The sequence below is a fragment of the Onychostoma macrolepis genome, chromosome 01, assembly GCF_012432095.1.
Source record: "Onychostoma macrolepis isolate SWU-2019 chromosome 01, ASM1243209v1, whole genome shotgun sequence".
NCBI classification, from domain to species: Eukaryota; Metazoa; Chordata; class Actinopteri; order Cypriniformes; family Cyprinidae; genus Onychostoma; species Onychostoma macrolepis.
This window is the reverse complement of record NC_081155.1, coordinates 31,866,532-31,886,884: the sequence shown is the minus strand read 5'-3', so window position 1 is coordinate 31,886,884 and position 20,353 is coordinate 31,866,532. Positions and strand designations below refer to the sequence as shown.

Genomic DNA, 20,353 nt, shown 5'->3' with positions numbered 1-20,353 from the left:
TGGCGACTCCATCCCGAGACGATCCGGCTGATCTGGAGTCGATTCGGGGAAGCTCAGTTAGACCTGTTGGCTTCCCGCGAGTCCTCCCACTGCCAGCTGTAATATCTCACTGACCGAGGCCCCCCTCAGCATGGACGCACTGGCACACAGCTGGCCTCGGGCTCTTCGCAAGTATGCGTTTCCCCCAGTGAGCCTTCTCGCACAGACACTGTGCAAGGTCAGGGAGGACGAGGAGCAGGTCTTGCTGGTTGTGCCTTATTGGCCCACCCGGACCTGGCTTTCGGAACTCACACTCCTCGTGACAGCCCCTCCTGGCGCATCCCTCTGAGGAAGGACCTCCTTTCTCAGGGGCCCGGCACCATTTGGCACCCGCGTCCAGATCTCTGGGACCTCCATGTGTGGCTCCTGGACAGGACGCGGCAGACTTAGCTGATCTGTCACCAGAGGTGGTTAACACGATCACTCAGGCTAGAGCCTGTGCGCTGAATGGAGTCTGTTCGTGAACTGGTGTTCTTCTCGCTGAGAAGACCCCCGAAGATGCACGATTGGAGTAGTGCTTTCTTTCCTGCAAAAAGGTTGGAGTGTAGGCTGTCACCCTCCACCTTGAAAGTGTATGTGGCTGCTGTCGCAGCAAATCGCTCTGCAGTGGACGGCCGGTCCATGGGAAAGCACGATCTCATCATTAGGTTCCTGAGGGGTGCTAGAAGATGAAATCCTCCTAGACCACCCCTGCTGCCCTCCTAGGATCTCTCTATTGTCCTGGCTGGGCTTCAGAGGGGTCCCTTTGAGCCGCTGGACTCAGATGAGCTTAAAGGGATAGTTCACCCAAAAATGAAAATTCTGTCATCATTTACTCATCCTCAAGTAATTCCAAACCTGTATGAATGTCTTTGTTCTGCTGAACACAAAGGAAGATATTCTGAAGAATGTGGGAAACAGAGCAGTTCTGGGGCACCATTGACTTCCATAGTATTTTTTTTTTCCTACTATGGAAGTCAATGGTGCCCCAAAACTGCCTGGTTACAAACTTTCTTCAAAATATCTTCCTTTGTCTTTGGCAGAACAAAGACATTCATACAGGTTTGGAATTACTTGAGGGTGAGTAAATGATGACATAATTTTTGGGTGAACTATCCCTTTAAGTTCCTGTCTGCTAAGACAGCGCTCCTGACCACGCTCACTTCCATCAAGAGGGTCGGGGACCACCAAGCATTTTCGGCGAGCGAAGAGTGCCTTGTGTTTGGGCCGGTCTACTCTCACCCCCTCGGGGTGAGGGCTCACTCCACACGGAGTGTTGCGTCCTCCTATGCGTTGGCGCACAGCGCCTCTCTGGCAGACATCTGTAGAGCTGCGGGCTGGCAACACCGAACACCTTCGTGAGATTTTACAATCTCCGCGTCAAGCCAGCTTCTTCCCGTGTGTTGGGTAACAGGTAAGTACAGGTAAGTGGCGGGAAGAGCTGGCCGGTGTCACGCTTGCTGCGCCATTCCCCTCACCCGGGATTCGAGCGCCGTTTCCTCCTCCAGTTCAGTTCCCGGACGGCGAACCCTGGTGGAGTTCCTCCAGCACCCCGGCAGTCAGACTGGGCGGAGCAGTCTGACGCCAGGCCCAGTACTTGTGTTAGCTCGCCTGGTCTCCGGTCAGCCCCTGTACTGGGCTAGGTGTCCAGATGGCTTGATTCCCTTCGGTAATCCCATATGTGTATTCTACCACGGTAAGGTTTCCCTCACGGTAAACCCGTGTCTTCCCTTTGACAGAGCCCTCTGTCAGGCCCTGCTGGCAGCTCTCCTCCCTACCTCTAGGTAGGATCTGCCCCAGGGTCCAATCGTATGTAGTACTGCCCCAGGCCTGGGTCCATATCAGTGTCTCCACATGTTACCTCCCTTCGGGCAGGATGTGGCCTCCGTAGCGCCCTTCTTTGGAAGGCTCGCTTCCCTGTCATTACTGCCAAGCTCTAACAACAAATAGGAAAGACTTGAAGCTATCTTTCATTGAAGGTCGAAATCCCTTCCGACTTCTGTGGGGTAAGGAACAGCGGCTTGGCTATCTCCAGCAGCGATGTACTCAGTGGTCCCTGCGGGCACCAAGGTTAGCGAATTTGCGCTGGGGCGATGGAAAGGTTGCGACCTTTCGCATGGCATTTGTCTGTCACGCGCTCGCTTGTCAGCATCTGCGTGCCACAAGGTTGTGACGGGGTTCAGGTTGTGGCGCTTTCCATAGGACCCCTATGTCGTCACGACATAACTCGTAGTGACCAACAGATAGGGAATGTCTCGGTTACGTACGTAACCCTCGTTCCCTGATGGAGGGAACGGAGACGTTATGTCCCCATGCCATAATCTTGAACCATCGCTGGTTGCCACGGACTCGTTCTCGGCTCCTCAGCGTAAAACCTAATGAGTGGATGCACCTGCCGCCTATTTATACCCGTGGGCATGGGGAGTGGCGCAGGTATGCAAAATCCACTAGCCAATATTCATTGCCGTTTTCTCTTTAGTCAGAGATGATTGAGGCTCCCAAGTAAATCCCCTATGTCGTCACGACATAACGTCTCGGTTCCCTCCATCAGGGAACGAGGGTTACATACTGTGACGAGAGGAGCCAACGACAGACACAGTGGGTGTGGCGTCAGGCCTCGGAGAGGCTTTTATTAAACAAAATTGATAAAATAAAGTGTCCAGGGGAAGAAGTGTCCAAAATAAACGGGGGGATCTGGTGTCCTCGTTGTGCTGCGGGGCTCGTGCAGGAGGGCAGTGTTCCAGGAGGGGACGGCTCCAGGGAAGGGGCGGAGTCCGGCGGCCGCACGCGCTCCCACTCGGGTCCGGGGCGCGAGGGCGGCAGCTTCATCACAGCGGCGGCTCTTACACGTCGTCCACGGCCTTTGGCAGGACTTGTACGGCCCGGCATCCTGGCCCGACGGCCGTAATACGGGTGCGGCGTTCTCCCGGACCGCGGGTTCTGCAGCTCACATCTCCGGTGGCGCGATGTCCCTCTACGCACCCTTCCTGGACCCACGAGGACACCAGCGTGCATGCACGGGAAGAGACCGGTCTCGAGGAGAGGCGCTGGGCATTTAACAGCGGCGGTGATGAGGCTTCATTCAGTCCAGCTGTGCCTCATCACACGCCGCCAGCCCGCGTTGATCCCACGCCCCCTCCTCTCATCCACCCACTCCAGTCGGGAGCCTGGTGAAGGGCGGCGAATAAGGGACGGGGTGGTGATGATGATGAGGGGGAGGGCCACCAATCCCTCACAATACGTAACCGAGACGTTTTTGAGTGAAGAAAGCATTATTTGTGGATCATTTTGTCAATCTTCACTCAAAAACATTAGGCACGTAATGCTGAATCCAATATTTGTTAATAATATAGCATAATGAGAAATGTATAAGCAATTTTTTTGTAGGCCGTTCTTTTTTGACTGTTAACACCACAAGTGTTTTTAAACCCTGTGTGAGCAAAGTCAGTATGTTTTTGTCCAATGCAATAACTTGCAAATTTAGGAAAATTAAAATGTAAGTCCTCTGAGGTCTAAAATATAGGAGACAGCAGCTGAATCATAGGTGTTTATTTTTCTAAAAGCAAGAAGTGATGGAATAATGCAGTAGCATAAGAGTTGTAGATTTCCGAGTCTTCGCTTTTTATATCATGGTCCATGGATATGAAAACCATCACCCCCTGGCTCAAGCCCTACAAGCCCTACTTATACCGGACACATTACCATTTACAACTGGTATTAACATGCATCATATGCAAACACATTTCATTACACAAGTTGACATATGGCATAATAACACAATTTTGTCTACCAAAAAAATATTATTTGATGTTTATAATGATTATTTGATTAAATGATTATTCTCTTGCCAATTACTACTCTGTAAAATTTAGCTTGACTTGTTGTGATTGTTTATTTTTGTTTATACCCAGTGATGTAGTTCGTCTGGAGCGTCCTGACTTGGAAGAACAGAGAAACCAGCTGATAGTTCGCATCAATGCAGACCGGAACCAGTTAAAAGCCATTGAGGACCGAATTCTCAAACTGCTCTTTACCTCTGAGGGCAACATCCTCGACAACGAGGAGCTTGTACAAACATTACAAGAGTCAAAGGTCAGTGGTTTGGGATCAGAAGTTAAAAGAGAGGGCATAGTTGTGTGTTTTTACTGATCTATAATAGTTTAAGTGTGAAGACAGTACTTAAATACTTAGTGAACAGAGTAATAGACATCAGTAGGCCAGTAATTATATATAAAAGCAGCTGAAGATGTTATTTACTTTAAGCTTTGTTTACCCTAAAGCAATATGAATTCATACATTACCGTTCAGTTTGGGATTTGAAGTCTCTTATGCTCACCAAGGTTACATTTATTTGATAAAAATACTGTAAAAACTGTAATATTGAGAAATACGATTACAATGTAAAATACTGTTTAATAAACTGTTTTCTATTTTAATTTCTTAAAATATATCTTGTTTCAAAGGTGAATTTTCAGCAGCCATTTGGTGCTCAAGAAACATTTTGATTGAAAACGGTTGAGATATTTTTGTGGAAACCATGATTATTTTCCCCCAAGATTCTTTGATATATAAATGCAGTTCAAAAGAACATTTCTTTTTCTTTACTGTCATTTTTTATCAGTTTATTGCATCCTTGCTGAATAAAAGTATTAATTTCTGTCAAAAAAGGCAATTTTATTGATCCCAAACTTTTGAACTGTTAAAACCACTAACATTCACTTCAAAATAAATAAATAAAAATAAATCCTGGAAAAGAATCTAACAAAACTGAAGTTAGCTCTGAAAAGCACTTGCATCATTTGTTTTCAGAAGCCACTTTGTTTGATAATTTATGTCATTCAATTACATTTTATTTATTTTAAGTGTCCAGACGCTTTTTGTTGCCACTGTTTATCTAATAATTGTCATTAAACCTTTTTTCCGCTATGCTAATGACTGCTGCATACAAAACGGAGAGGTTTACTTCACAAACAAAGCAAATGTCACAGTCAACTAAAAAGATTATGTGAACATTTGGGAATGAGGGCTGACACATTTTAATCTTTTTCTTCTGAGGATTTGTTTTAGGATTTGGAAATGGAAAAACAAATGCCATGTTTCCTCTTGTGTCACTATCACAAGCAACTCAACACAAGCATTTTACCATATTTTTGAATAATTTCTGTAAAATTCTATAATGTGGAACTATAGAAAAAAGTACTCCTCTAGATTTATAGTACTGTACAGTTGTGCCAGCATTTGTAATGCTGCCTTGATCTGCATAATTTCTTTAGTGAATCAGGTGCAAAACCAGCATAGATGCCGCTTACTAATAAATGGTGCTTTCACTTGGCACAATACATTTTTAGCAAATTCCCCTGACATAGTGTGTTTGTGCCAAATTTGAGCAAGCAGAAGGATCAGAGGCACAGATTGCACGTCACTGTCAACCTTCCACCGCCCACAGAGAGTAATGAAAGGCTGAATGGGAGGTACGGATAGATTGATAGATGAACGAAAGGTTGGGCCAGCAAAGAACGAAGTATCCGTCTCAAAGGCAAAAACAGCTCTGTCTCTGTCTGACACCTCTGCTACAGTTTCATGTATCTCTGCGACACTGATACTGCTGTCAATGTGGCTGGCTTTATAGCTCTTTTTGCATTTTAAGATGCTTTATAAACACATCAAGCTGTCGAGTCATTACATTTGTCTCTGTTTGGAGTATAACACTTACATTTGACATGAAGCAGATCTGCTAACAATTTATCCTCTTTTCTCTTGCACAGGTGACATCTCAGGCCATTAAATCTCGTCTGGTGGAGGCGGAGACGACAGAGGAGATGATCAACGCAGCCAGAGAGAAGTATCGCCCCGTTGCCACACGTGGCTCCATCATGTACTTTGTCATTGCCAGCCTGTCTGAGATTGACCCCATGTACCAGTTCTCCCTAAAGTACTTTAAACAGGTAATTTCAATCTAGAGCAGACATTCTAGAATATTATTTCAGGATTTCATGTAAAAAAAAATAATTAATTAAAAAAAATAAAATAAAAAAATAAACCCAGCTACTTTACTTTTATATATACAATGTTTTATATATGAAGAGTTCATATATACAATAACTCCATTTTTATTTATTTATTTTTCAGAAATCATAGGTTTTTTATTGCGCATTCCAAGTAATATCAATCAAACTGTAGTTGGGTTGTTTTGATTAAGTAATAATAACTTAAACAAATACAGGTAATTTACAAAATTAAAGTTCATTGAAAATATGTTTTTTTTTTTACATATTAAAAGTTTGTTTTATAACAAAAGCAGATAAGTCTCTCTTTGGAAAAAGCAGATAATTCCACATTTCATGTTTTAGAGTTAAAAAAAACACACGTTTAATCTTTGTAATCTCCTCAGATCACTTTTAGTCAGCTTTGACAAAACTCCTCTCAGCTAGCAAGTCTTTTCAAAGTGAAAATAGCTTTGTCACCTGACCTGAATACAGCGCGCTGATTTGCTAAAATGGACTTATCGGCTTCTGTTAAAAAACAAGGGCACTTGTTGGCTTCTGCAGTAAAACGTGAACTCGCGATGCCTTGAAAGTGGACAATGCCGGCTTTTTTGACAAAACATGTTTAGGGTTCAGATCGCGCTATATGTGGAGAATAATGCACGGCAATCAGCTATTTTTTTTTTTTTTTTTTTTTAAAGTGGCGTTTATCGGTTTTTGCAAATAAACTCTTCATATACTGTTTAAACGTTTGGGGTCCGTAGGATTTTTTTAATTCTTTCACTAAGTGTCTTATGCTCACCTGCATTTATTTGATCAAAAATACAATAAAAACAGTAATATTGTTAAATATTTTTAGACGCCAGACTTTTGATCAGTAATGTATATGTATATATACAGTAGCTATATCATTCAAAGTGACTTTAAGTGCATTTAAGGTATAGATTTTGTCAGTTCATGCATTCCCTGAGAATTTACCTGAAATGTCTTTGCAGTTGTTCAACAATACTATTGAGTCATCAGAGAAGCACAGAGATCTGAGCATGAGACTGCAGATCCTGTTGGATCAGACTTTGCTGAGTGCCTACAAGAACGTGTCTCGTGGCCTTTTTGAGCAGCACAAGGCCATCTACAGCTTCATGCTGTGCGTGGAGATCATGATGCAGAGAGGAGAGATCTCCCAGCAGGAGTGGCAGTACTTTCTACGAGGAGCAGGAGGCATGGAGAAGGTCAGTGATGTTGAAAGGGCATATGTGTTAACAGAAAAAGAAAGAACACTTGTGTGTGTGTGTGTTTGTGTGTGTGTGTGTGTGTAAGTACTTATGTTTGTGAGTTCTTATTCTGATTCTGTAGAAGGCAATTATCCTTCTACAAGTCATGAATGGGACTTAATTGTGTTGATTGTTAGATTGCAGAGCTGTTTTCTAACTTTTCCCTTTCCTCAGGGGTCTACAGTCTCTGCCTCCATTAAAAAGGCATCTCTCTAATGCCTCACGCTGTTATATTGTTTTAGTGTGCGTTGAAGCAATATGTTTTTGTGTGTATTTCAGTGAACTGAGTCCAGTTCTGCTCTGTTGCTAAGGAAAGCTTCTCTGTTGCTATTGCTCATGGGTAACCCTAAGTATTAAACTTGGCTCCAGTACTATTAGGGACATGAATGAAACTCAAATCGTGTGGCTTGTTGAGAAGATGTGTGCTGTTACTTTTCTAATTGATCAGACTTGGACAATCAGGCAATCAAACATGCAAAAAATTCCACATTCTTACTTAGGGGAAGACTCTTTTGCCAATAAACAAACCTCCAGAACACCCTATTACCCATCTGGAATCCATTTAGAACACCCAGGTAACCTCAAGGAAACATGCTATATCGTTTAACAATTTAGCAACCACATATTAACGTCCTGGTGGCCACCTACTGCTCTTGCAAGCTCCATTTCACCTTATATTAACATTGATTTTTTATTTGAAAAGGATTGTATTTGCACTTTCAACTCCAGTGTGTATCCCGCACAAAATGAATCACCATTTACATATTACACGAGAGGTTGCATTTATCAAATTTTATAAACATTGACGGATATTTTTGTTACTTTATTTATGAACCTCTCCGTGTAGGATGTTAATATGGTTTAGAAATTAAGGAAAAGAGGGAATTTCTCTGCAGAGAGAAATAAGAGAAGAAAAGATTCCAAGTGTAGTAATCCAATATGCTGTCCATCACTGCTTGTAACTAATTTTCTTCTAATGGTTTTATATTTCAGTCTACTCCAGTGTTTGTCAACATTGTTGTACTCAAATCAATTATGACTTATCTAAATTTATGCTGTTTGATGGCTTCTGACATGTATCAGTATGATGAAATATTACTTATGCAGCCTTATTCACAAACAACCACACAAACACACACACACACACACACACATTTTCTGATCATAACACTCCTGTTTCCCACTGCAGGAATTGCCAGAGAAGCCAGAAGTGACATGGTTGTCTGATTTTGCCTGGGAGACTTGTTGTAATCTAGAAGACCGACTTCCATGCTTTAATGGCATTAAAAAGGAGATCATATCCACACCTATATCTGTCAAACTGGGTATATTCTTCCTGTTTCATTAAAACATCACTGGCTCATACTTACAATTTCTTGAAAAGCATCAATCACAAAATGGAAATCGTACAGTAATTTTTATCTTAATGCTATTTTTCCTTGTCTCTTTTTCTCAGGGCAACTAGAGGTAACAATAAACCCTGAACAGTGGGACAGGTATGTTACTGACCTTCCTCCTTTCTCAGAAGACATACCCCCTGAGAAACAGCCACAGGTCAGAGGTCACTGGAACCAGCGACTTGGGGCCTTCCAGAAACTCATCCTCATCAAGAGTTTTATGGAGGAGAAGGTAAAGAAAGAAAGAAAGGAAAAGAGAAAGAAAGAAAGAAAGAAAGTTGACTTGCTATGTAAGACTGTTTCTGCCAGAATTTCACTATTCTGACTTTATTTCTTGCAATTCCGATTTTATTCTGAGTTAAATTCACTGATTCTCAGATTAATTCGTAATTTCTTTCCTCAGAAATGTTTATAACAGTTCATAACACACAATTCTGACTTTATACGAGTTTGAAATTTGTAATTTTGACCTAACATCTCACAAGTCTGACTTTTTTTCTGTCTACTCTGATTTGAAATATCACAATTCTCTAAATCCTCAAAATTCTCTAATATTTTTAGAAATAATTAAAAAAAATATAACTGACACTAAAGGTAATTGCAACCTTGTGTCTCACTACTCTCACTTATATATCACAATTTTGAGTTCAAATCTCAAAATTCAAGCTTTCTTTAATGCCTTTAAGCTGTTCAGATGACTCCCTAGCTGTTGTATTGTTCCTGTATTGTGCTTAATAGCAGACCAGCATATATGCTTTGATATTAAGAAGCTGTGATTTGTTTGTGTGTGTGTGTATATGTGTTACGGTTCCTGTGTGTGTCAAGTTTCTTGTAAGTCTGCTTGAGTTATGCATCGTTATCAGCTGGTATGGCTTCATTGAAATGTATTTCAAGTCTCTTACTCTGTGTGTTTTCAGGTTGTGTTTGCAGTGACTGAGTTTGTTATCATTGGTTTGGGACAACAGTTTGTGGAGAATCCCCCAGTGGATCTTGCAACCCTGTATGCAGATATGTCTCCTTCCATTACCCTGGTCTTTATTCTAAGCACAGGCTCAGATCCAATGGGAGCGTTCCAGCGGTTTGCCAATGAGAGAGGATACCAAGATAGGTACTTGTACATGCACTGTGACATTTACAGTATACCCCGTTTACTCACTCACTTCCCAAGTGTCACTCCCAGTTAAGTGACACATGTAAGTACATACATACATGATTGAATACTCAGAGTGTTGTACATTAACTTCTGCTGAATATATTCATTCATATTGAATGTGTGATACATGTTTCATATAGCTTACAAACAGATCTCCTAAAAATAAAAAAAACTTAAGTATGTGATATTTATGAAGAGGGTTTCTTTGCTGCCCTGGTTCTCCTGTAAGAAAGGCTTACATTTTTCACATTTTGCTCAAAACTGGGGTACCACAGGGATCAGTGCTTGAACTTCTATTCTTCTTTTGCCTGCACTTCACTTCTACTTCAGATCCCATGCTTCTTTTAGCATTGCTGTGCTCATTACATTCAGCAGTACACATACAGTAATTTCCTCCTCCTGTGACTCTCTTTGGTCATTAAAAATTCCATGACACTCATCGTAAAGAGTAGGGGTCTAATCCCGGTGTCCTGGCTAAATTCCCGCCACTGGCCCTTGTCAATCACGGCCTCCCAATAATCCCCATCCACTTGATTGGCTCTATCACTCTCTTTCCTCTCCACCTGTAGCTGGTGTGTGAACAAAGCAGCAACTGAATGCACCCCAGATAGTCGTGCAGTGTGAAAACAACGATGATCCGATGATTTTGAAAATCATGCAGTGTGAACTCAGCATTAGGGACCACATTACGATAGCAGTGGCCTTATTTGACCACTACTTTACTCATTTTCTTGTCCAGGTTCTATTCTTGTTTGCCAACCAGCATCTGCTATATATGTCTTCTATATTCCTAGAGTGGCTCCTAAATCCCTTTGCTCAAATGGTTTTTAACCCTCTGTAATTTTTTCATGTCACGCCTCTGCTCAGATCATTTTCTGGCTGCCAGAATATGATAGAATTAAATTCAAGACACTGTTTCTAGCTCACACTGCTGCCAATTTCCTGTATTCCCGTTACTTTCAGTCTTGCAATAAATTGTTAACCTGAGCCTGGATGGTACTATCGGTCGCTTCTGCTTGCCAGCTATGAGAACAGTTGATTCATTAGTCATTTCAACAAAGCCACAAGAAAAACATTTTCAAAAGGTTTACCTGCTGCCAAGGACTTGTATTAGTTTTGGATAGCCAAAAACTATCCCCTTTAAATACAAAGAGACACTTAGAAAACTAAAGCTGTGTGTGTGTGTGTGTGTGTGTGTGTGTGCGCTTGTGCGTGTGTGTGTGTGTGTGTGTGTGTGTGTGTGTGTGTTAATATGTCATTTAGGAATGGGTGTATCTGAAATAATTGTAGTAGTAATGATAGATCTGACAAACTTTGGCAAATCCAGTACCTAAAATATAAACATTTGCGTTTTTTGTATTGCAGGGTGAAATCAATCTCACTGGGTCAGGGTCAAGGGCCTATTGCGGAGAGGATGATTATGGAAGCTCTGAAGACAGGCAACTGGATCTTCCTGCAAAACTGTCACCTTGCTGTGTCGTGGATGCTGGCAATGGAGGAGCTCATCAAAACCTTCACTGAACCTGGTTAGTTTGTATGTGTGTATAAGTGAGGTCTTGCTTTGTAGCCTAATTTGTAGCCTTTTGTAGCCTAATTTAAAGTCCTTTAAATATAAAGCAAGGACCCCTGCAACCCCAAGAGAGCCATTCATTGTTTAATATCAAGACTTGTGTAAAAAAATAATTTACATTCAACCAAAAATAAAAGCAATAATGCTGTAGTTCAACTACATTACTGTCCAAAGGGGTCTGTTAGATGTTCATATAAAAACAGTAATTATATGAAATATCATTTAAAATTAATTGTTTTTTTTGTTATTTTCAAACATATTTTAAAATATGTTCCTATGATGGCAAAGCTGAATTTTCACTCTAGTCTTCAGTGATAACATGATTCTTCAGAAATCATTCTAATATGCTGATTTGGTGCTCAAGAAACCTCTTCTTCGTCTTCTTCTTCTTCTTCCTCTTCCCCTTATTACTGTAGAAAATGGTAACATTTTATTTTAAGGTGCCATTGTTACACGTTACATTACTATCATAATCACAATAAATTATGCATAATTACATGCAAGTAACCCTAAGACAAACCCTAATCCTAACCCAAGCCATATATTGAGTACATGTAGTTAATTAATATTACTTAGTTCTTAAATGTATAATTACACTGTAACAAGGACACCTTACAATAAAGTGTAACCTACATGGAAAATATTTTACCGCAATACATTTTTTTAGGATTTTTTGATAAAAATAAAGTTCTAGAGAACAGCATTTATTTGAAATAGTGAACACATTTAAAAAATGTCACTTTTGATTAATTTAATGCATCCTTGAAATAAATAAAATTATTGATTTCTTTAAAAATCTTTATCTTACCGACCCCATTTTTAAACTGTAGTGTACCGTATTTGTTTGGTTGTCTCTCCTGCATTAAAAAATTAAGTAAATGTAAAAAATAAGAAGAGCAGGAAAAAGCTTGAAACCCCTGCTTAAAAAAATTCATCCATCAAAACCTGCTTATTATAGTTACAGACTTCTCCTGAACCTTGTCCCTGAAGCTGACACTGTTAGATCAGTATGACATTAAACATGTCAAATGAATGACTAGATTCACGAAAACTATTTTTGTATGTTTATATTTGTGTCTGTGTGCTTGTTTGTATGGTTCAGTGAAAATATTATTGTTCTGTTTTAGACAGACTCACCTGTTTTGCACCTGCTTCTACCTTTTATTACAGAGTGTGTGTTGCACATGTGAATCCACTATAAAGCTATTTTGTTTTCCTGTTTTCTATTGTCCTGTTCTTGTACGACCTTTGCAGACACTGTTATCCACGAGGACTTCAGACTGTTCCTTAGCTCCATGCCTACCAATGTGTTTCCTGTCACTGTATTGCAAAACTCTGTCAAGGTAACACAAAGACACACTTGCTTATACATACTTAAAAGCTCTAGAAACTGATAGTCATAAAGTTCTGTGAGTGCTCACAAACAAGTAGTGATTTTTCAGGAAAGCATTCACATGCCTTTATCTCATTTTTTTATCTTTCGGGAGGAAAACATACATCAATATAGAGTGAAGCTTCACGCGTCAGTGGCATCCATATGCTGATGACATGCACATATTTTTACCTTTTACACGTCATTCATCCTTCTAGCACTGGGATATGTCTGCATGTATATCAAATTAAAATTTTAGTCACACACTCCTGCAAAAAGAAGATAACACTTCACAAGGAGGAGTGCTTTCATATTTTATTCACTCTCAACCTAATACATTAACACCCCTGTGCTCACGTCCCTATCAATTAAACCCTAGCTTTACCAAATCACTGGAACCAATAGTAGTTTATAAGAACTTAAACAATGTTTCATTATAATGAAAGTGCAGTGACATGGATGTCTTTTAGCAGCCAGACTTTTAGAGTTTGTAACTTAGTTTATGAATTCTTTTTTATGAGTTCTATTTTATTTCTTTGGCTCTAATTTTTGTTTTGTTGTTAATATGCTTGTGTTGCCAGGGAACTAATGAGCCTTTGTTAATGTGATGGTAGGTTACTAACGAGCCCCCAAAGGGTCTCCGTGCCAATGTAAGACGCGCCTTTACTGAGATCAGCAGTACGTTCTTTGAGGAACACATCCTTGGCAGGAAATGGAGGAAGATCATTTTTGGAGTGTGTTTCTTCCACGCCATCATTCAGGTCAGGGCTCTAGGGTTGAAAATTCAGTGTGTAGCCAATGATGGGGGGGTTCTATTCAATTTGAAGCCTATAGAGATTATAAATATTAGAAACCTTATGGAAAGCCTTATGTTTTTCTTGCCATTAAATATGAGCAGGACTGGTGTGGAACGCTAATGCAGTTTTTATGATTAAATAAAAACAATTGGATGGAAACTTTGCTCTTGTGCAGCTTATAATGTATGGTAAATTTTTTTGGGGTTAACTTTAAATTTGCTTCTCTTCATTTCTTATGTGTCTATGATTTTGTGAAAGAACAGCTTCAAACCACTTATTTAGTGGTAAATTTTACAGTAAAAGCTCTGTGTCTGATTCAAATATATTTAAATAACCACCGTCGATCAAAAGTTTGGAACCTGTACTACTTTTTTCAGGATTCTTTATTGAATAAAAAGTTAAAAAGCATTTATTCAAAATAGAAATATTTTCTAAAAATATTTTACTAATAGTCTTCACTATCACTTTACTTTTATCAATTTAGTACATCCTTGCAGAATAAAAGTATTAATTTAAAAAAAAAAAAAAAAAAATTATATATATATATATATATATATATATATATATATATATATATATATATATATACTGTATATATATACTTACTGACCCTTAACTATTGAACAGTAGTGTATTGTTACAAAATATTTCTATTTTAAATAAATACTGTTCTTTTTAACTTTTTATTCATCTAAGAATCCTAAAAAAAAACACATTTACCAAAAAATATTAAGCATAATATCTTTCGGAATTATATTGCAGGTCTACATTCAAAATACTTAATACAGTGGGGCAAAAAAGTATTTAGTCAGCCACCAATTGTGCAAGTTCTCCCACTTAAAAAGATGAGAGAGGCCTGTAATTTTCATCATTGGTATACCTCAACTATGAGAGACAAAATGAGAAAAAAAAATCCAGAAAATCACATTGTAGGATTTTTAAAGAATTAAGTATTTGGTCACCTACAAACAAGCAAGATTTCTGGCTCTCACAGACCTGTAACTTCTTCTTTAAGAGGCTTCTCTGTCCTCGACTCGTTACCTGTATTAATGGCATCCGTTTGAACTCGTTATCAGTATAAAAGACACCTGTCCACAACCTCAAACAGTCCAACTCCAAACTCCACCATGGCCGAGACCAAAGAGCTGTCAAAGGACACCAGAAACAAAATTGTAGACCTGCACCAGGCTGGGAAGACTGAATCTGCAATAGGTAAGCAGCTTGGTGTGAAGAAATCAACTGTGGGAGCAATTATTAGAAAATGGAAGACATACAAGAAGACTGATAATCTCCCTCGATCTGGGGCTCCACGCAAGATCTCACCCCGTGGGGTCAAAATGATCACAAGAACTGTGAGCAAAAATCCCAGAACCACACGGCGGGACCTAGTGAATGACCTGCAGAGAGCTGGGACCAAAGTAACAAAGACCTCAAATCCTGCAGTGCCAGACGTGTCCCCCTGCTTAAGCCAGTACATGTCCGGGCCCGTCTGAAGTTTGCTAGAGAGCATTTGGATGATCCAGAAGAGGATTGGGAGAATGTCATATGGTCAGATGAAACCAAAATAGAACTTTTTGGTAAAAACTCAACTTGTCGTGTTTGGAGGAGAAAGAATGCTGAGTTGCATCCAAAGAACACCATACCTACTGTGAAGCATGGGGGTGGAAACATCATGCTTTGGGGCTGTTTTTCTGCAAAGGGACCAGGACGACTGATCCGTGTAAACGAAAGAATGAATGGGGCCATGTATTTCAAGCATTTCAAGGTCCTGGAGTGGCCTAGCCAGTCTCCAGATCTCAACCCCATCGAAAATCTTTGGAGGGAGTTGAAAGTCCGTGTTGCCCAGCGACAGCCCCAAAACATTACTGCTCTAGAGGAGATCTGCATGGAGGAATGGGCCAAAATACCAGCAACAGTGTGTGAAAACCTTGTGAAGACTTACAGAAAACGTTTGACCTCTGTCATTGCCAACAAAGGGTATATAACAAAGTATTGAGATGAAATTTTGTTATTGACCAAATACTTATTTTCCACCATAATTTGCAAATAAATTCTTTAAAAATCCTACAGTGTGATTTTCTGGATTTTTTTTTCTCATTTTGTCTCTCATAGTTGAGGTATACCTATGATGAAAATTACAGGCCTCTCTCATCTTTTTAAGTGGGAGAACTTGCACAATTGGTGGCTGACTAAATACTTTTTTGCCCCACTGTATGTTGATATTTGTTCATATACACTACACTATGGTTGCATTATTTTTTAAAGTATTTTATGCTCGCAAAGGCTGCATTATTTATTATAGTGAAAACAGTAATGTTGTTAAATATTATTTCAATTTAAAATAATTGTAATTTTAACTGTAATAACTGTAATTTTAAAATTTAATTTATTCCAGGAAATGGCAAAGCAATTACTCCCGAAAATCATTCTCATGTCTTGTTTCTGAGATCCTGACCCTTATTATTATCCATGTTAATCATCACTGATGAATGTATTACCAATGTATCAAACCAAAAATGGTTGTACTGCTTAATATTTATAACTGTGATAGAAAGTTTTTTGTTTGTTTGTTTTTTTCCCAGGATTCTCTGAGTATAGCATTTATTTGATACAGAAATGATTTGAAAAATTGAATATTAATTTAGTTAAAAAAATTGGCCAATTATTTGCAGATTGCTACATGTTCAAGAGGGCCTTACTAAATCACATCCTCTAAATCCTTCACTTATTTGTCTGTAAGTGTTTTTCTTGTACGTGTGTGTATGCTTTTATGTATGTATAGGAGAGGAAGAAATTTGGTCCTCTGGGCTGGAACATCCGTTATGAGTTCAATGACAGTGACAGAGAGTGTGCTCTTCTCAACCTAAACCTCTACTGCCAGACAGGACATATACCCTGGGATGCTCTTATATACATCACGGGTATGTGTGTGTTTATTGCAGAAGTATTTATAGCATCAGTTACTGATCCACACTTTCACACATTTCTCTCAGCTGTTTCTCTGAGTTTGCTTAAGAATTAAATTTATAATCAAGTATAAAGTACTTTATTCATAAAGAAATAAAATATGAATATTAATGTGGTATGATTGAATTTTGTCATAAAAATTTAGTGTCTCTTTCACTAAGATTTCCAAAAAGTTTTCTAATTGTTAAGAATGCATTGGTTTAAGTAGGCATCATTTTTCAGACCATCAGTTGGTGAAAATAAATGTTATTAAATTTGGTGCAGCTGGTGGCGTGCGGGGACTATAAAAGAATGTTCCAGTAATGTTGTTATGAGAGGCTTTGGGAAAGACTCATTAAGGAAGCTTCACACAGTGTCAAACTGTCTCATTAATTCTTGGCAAGGTGTCAGTCAGTCATGCAATGAAATGGAATGTGTTTATGTGTGTGTGTTTTATTATCTCTGTAGGTGAGATTACGTATGGAGGCAGGGTGACGGATGCCTGGGATCAGCGATGTTTGCGCACCATACTCAAGAGTTTTTTCTCCCCAGCCACATTAGAGGACGTCTATACCTTCTCTAAATCAGGTTCACATGTCTACTTAGCTAAATGGGGAATTCCATAGACTTCTATTGTTTTTATATACAGTACAACTAGTGTAGTACTGTAACACAAAACTTTATATATTTTTACAATTAAAAAAAAAAAAACTCTATTTTTATGCCATTTTTTGCAAATGAAGGTGTCCCCAAAAGGACGTTTTGTGAGTTTTTGCTTACTTCTGGGTGTAATTTGACCCCACAATTTGAGATTTAAAAAGTTCTTAGCAATGAAGATTACTAATCAAAAATACATTTTTGATATATTTATGGTAGGAAATTTACAAAATATCTTCATGGAACATGATCTTTACTTAATATCCTAATGATTTTTGGCATAAAAGAAAAATGGATCATTTTGACCCATACAATGTATTGTTGGCTATTGTTACAAATATACCCGTGCTACTTAAGACTGGTTTTGTGGTGGGGGGAATGTTGTTTTTTTTATTTTTTTTATTGGAGATTGTTTAGTGCCACTACACTTCATTGCAGACTTTATTTTAGTGACACTAGACCATTACACACTTCACCTTCAAGTAACCAAGACATTCTTCCCTTTTGTGCAGGGATTTACTTTGCTCCTAATTCAGACAGCTTGACTGAATATAAGCAATATATTGAGGATCTGCCACTGATTGATGATCCAGAGGTCTTTGGCATGCATGAAAATGCTAACTTGGCCTTCCAGGTAATTCTCACCTCTTTTAACCGCACACAGAATAACAAACTCAGCAAACTAGTGCTGTAAGTAGGAGTATTTGTTCAAGTCCAGTATTTTAGAACTTGTTATTCTGTACAATTTTGTGCTGTAACTTTATGCCATAAAAATTTGGTTACAGTAGGTTTTTGTCTAGTTCTCACAAACATAAGCCTGGTAATCTTTATTACCATCTTTATTTATTAATCTCTTCCATACAAAAGACATGTTAAAAGTGATTCGTATGAATTGAACTATTAATTCCACATCTTCTAAAGAGACATGTTCATATATAAACACTTAATAAAAGCAAATACATAGAGCTCATCAAATATGCCACATACTTACTTGACTCACAAGAACCAGTGAGTTTATTTGAAGCCCGATAGCCCCAGTCCTCATTCATGTATCCATGTTGAGTTGAAAAAAAAGATTTGGAACAACATGAATCCCTTGTAATAATGATAGAATTTCCATTTTTGAGTGAACTGTCCCTTTCCACCTAATGCACCTAAAATGTTATTAAATAATATCAATCCACAAATCTGATTTGTAATGCAGCCTCATAAACCACACTGTGTGAAACTGGAGAACTGGTCCCCCAACTGAGCCCCCACTGAATCCAATTTGTTCATAATTCGCACATTTCGCAACATTGACACTATTATTAATCATTGATAAAAGTTACATAGGTATAAAACTGAACTGAATCAGCACTGAACTGACTGGGGCTGAATAATGATGTTTTTGTCTCATAAGAGCACTTTACAGCTGAATTTGAATTTACCCCAGAATTTTGCATCAATGATTCTGTTACTTTCCTGTTTAATACTGTAAAGCTTCTTTGAAACAATGTCTATAAAGCGCTATATAAATAAAGGTGACTTGACTTAAGCCATGTTTATTTCCAGTGTGACTGTCCTTGCTTTTTGTGCATTGCACGCATCTTTAGATAAAGTGCACCTGTTACCTGACATATAACACATCAAGCGTAGCGTCAGTTCTGGCAGGTCACATTAGTCAAGCTCGCATCCGCTGACTCTCAGCTGATCCACGTCTACCTATAGGGATGCGACACCTATCACAGCACTCATATATAAGGTCCTTCAGTATTATCACCTGCTTTCGTGTTGCTCAATATCTACCCACCTCCATCCCCGACTCCTCCTCTTATCAGTCAGGATTCAGCCTTCCGATTCTCCTTTGAATCAGACTAATTTCTAAAATGTTACATTAAATTATTGAGCCTTAATGATATCTGCAATACATTTATGTTGGTTCTATTCTGTTTACCCTGCGGGGTTATTGCTGTTCTTGCCCAGAACAGAACCATACTGCCAATCCAAACTGTATGCTAATTATCAGTCATCTTTGACGATAGTGGTCCTGACAGAAATGTGGGTCTTCTTTCCATCATTGAAAACAGAGGCAGGAGACAATGACGCTGATCAGCACCATTCTGGAAGTCCAGCCCCGCTCCTCTTCAGCAGGTGGAGGGAAGAGCAATGATGAGGTGGTTCATGAGCTGGCTGACTCCATCTTAGCAAGAATCCCTGGTTAGTCTCAAAACCCTGTAGCTCCTTGCACACAAGTCTACTGTCACTTCATTGTTTTATAATGAGATTTTGAACCTGCTTGTGTGTGTGTGTGTGTGTGTGTGTGTATCTGAGCAGAGAAATTAGATATGGATGCAGCAGTGGAGAGTCTGTTCTTGCAAGACTCAAACGGTAGAGTCAACTCTCTAACCACTGTGCTCGGACAGGAAGTAGACCGCTTTAACTTCCTGCTGCGTGTACTTAAGGTAAGATAACGTTTTATTTATTTTTTTATTTTTTTATTGTAAACTACAAATGATGAATTGATTACAGCAGCCAGTCCAACAAGAATGAATTAATTATTGATCACACTAATCTCCCTGCTCTTGATTGTATTTGTGTGCTTGCATTTCTCTGCAGACTTCGCTATGTACTCTGCAGAAGGCAATAGCAGGTCTAGTGGTGATGTCAGAAGAAATGGAGAAGATTTATAACAGTTTCCTGAATAACCAGGTTCCTGATCACTGGTCTAATGCTGCTTACCCATCTCTCAAACCCCTCGGCAGCTGGGTTAAAGACCTCACCCTGCGCACTGCATTTATAGAGGTATGTCTGTGGAGTCAAAATGATGACACTTGTGTTTCCTATTAATTACTTAGACTGTGGAAGCTCGCTAATTTGTCCTGTCTGATTCATGATAAACCAAAACATTTTACACTTCTGATAACATAAAAGATTTCTAATGCTGTGTTATGTGCAGTTGCTTAACAGCGCATTGTCAGTCAGACTAAAATCGTAATCGCATATGACTTAGTGCAATTATCATATCACAAATGCCTGCTAATCTCAGATTGGCTCAGTTTACAGTAAATGCTGTTAAACCCATCTTCATATTGTTGTCCATATTCAAATAGTTTGGCTTCTTACAGTGTGAGTGCACTGAGACTTTGAGTCCACTTTTAAGTCCAGGTTCAAGTCACTGTTTTTTTGGGGGTTTTTTCCAGTTGCAA

At 39.3% G+C, this 20,353-nt stretch overlaps 1 protein-coding gene across 2 annotated transcripts in view; it reads left to right on the top strand.

The window, feature by feature from the left end:
- The window catches only part of dnah6 (dynein, axonemal, heavy chain 6), a 91,941-nt gene that overhangs the window by 67,379 nt on the left and 4,209 nt on the right, over positions 1-20,353 (top strand). For both annotated transcript variants that reach the window (XM_058775961.1, XM_058775950.1), the window contains exons 61-75: positions 3,930-4,110; positions 5,784-5,963; positions 6,998-7,231; positions 8,463-8,598; positions 8,730-8,902; positions 9,588-9,778; positions 11,189-11,349; positions 12,648-12,736; positions 13,380-13,526; positions 16,345-16,483; positions 16,977-17,096; positions 17,678-17,799; positions 19,235-19,364; positions 19,482-19,609; positions 19,764-19,949. In XM_058775961.1, the coding sequence (XP_058631944.1) occupies positions 3,930-4,110; positions 5,784-5,963; positions 6,998-7,231; positions 8,463-8,598; positions 8,730-8,902; positions 9,588-9,778; positions 11,189-11,349; positions 12,648-12,736; positions 13,380-13,526; positions 16,345-16,483; positions 16,977-17,096; positions 17,678-17,799; positions 19,235-19,364; positions 19,482-19,609; positions 19,764-19,949 (2,317 nt within the window). The remainder of the gene's footprint in view (positions 1-3,929; positions 4,111-5,783; positions 5,964-6,997; positions 7,232-8,462; positions 8,599-8,729; positions 8,903-9,587; positions 9,779-11,188; positions 11,350-12,647; positions 12,737-13,379; positions 13,527-16,344; positions 16,484-16,976; positions 17,097-17,677; positions 17,800-19,234; positions 19,365-19,481; positions 19,610-19,763; positions 19,950-20,353) is intronic.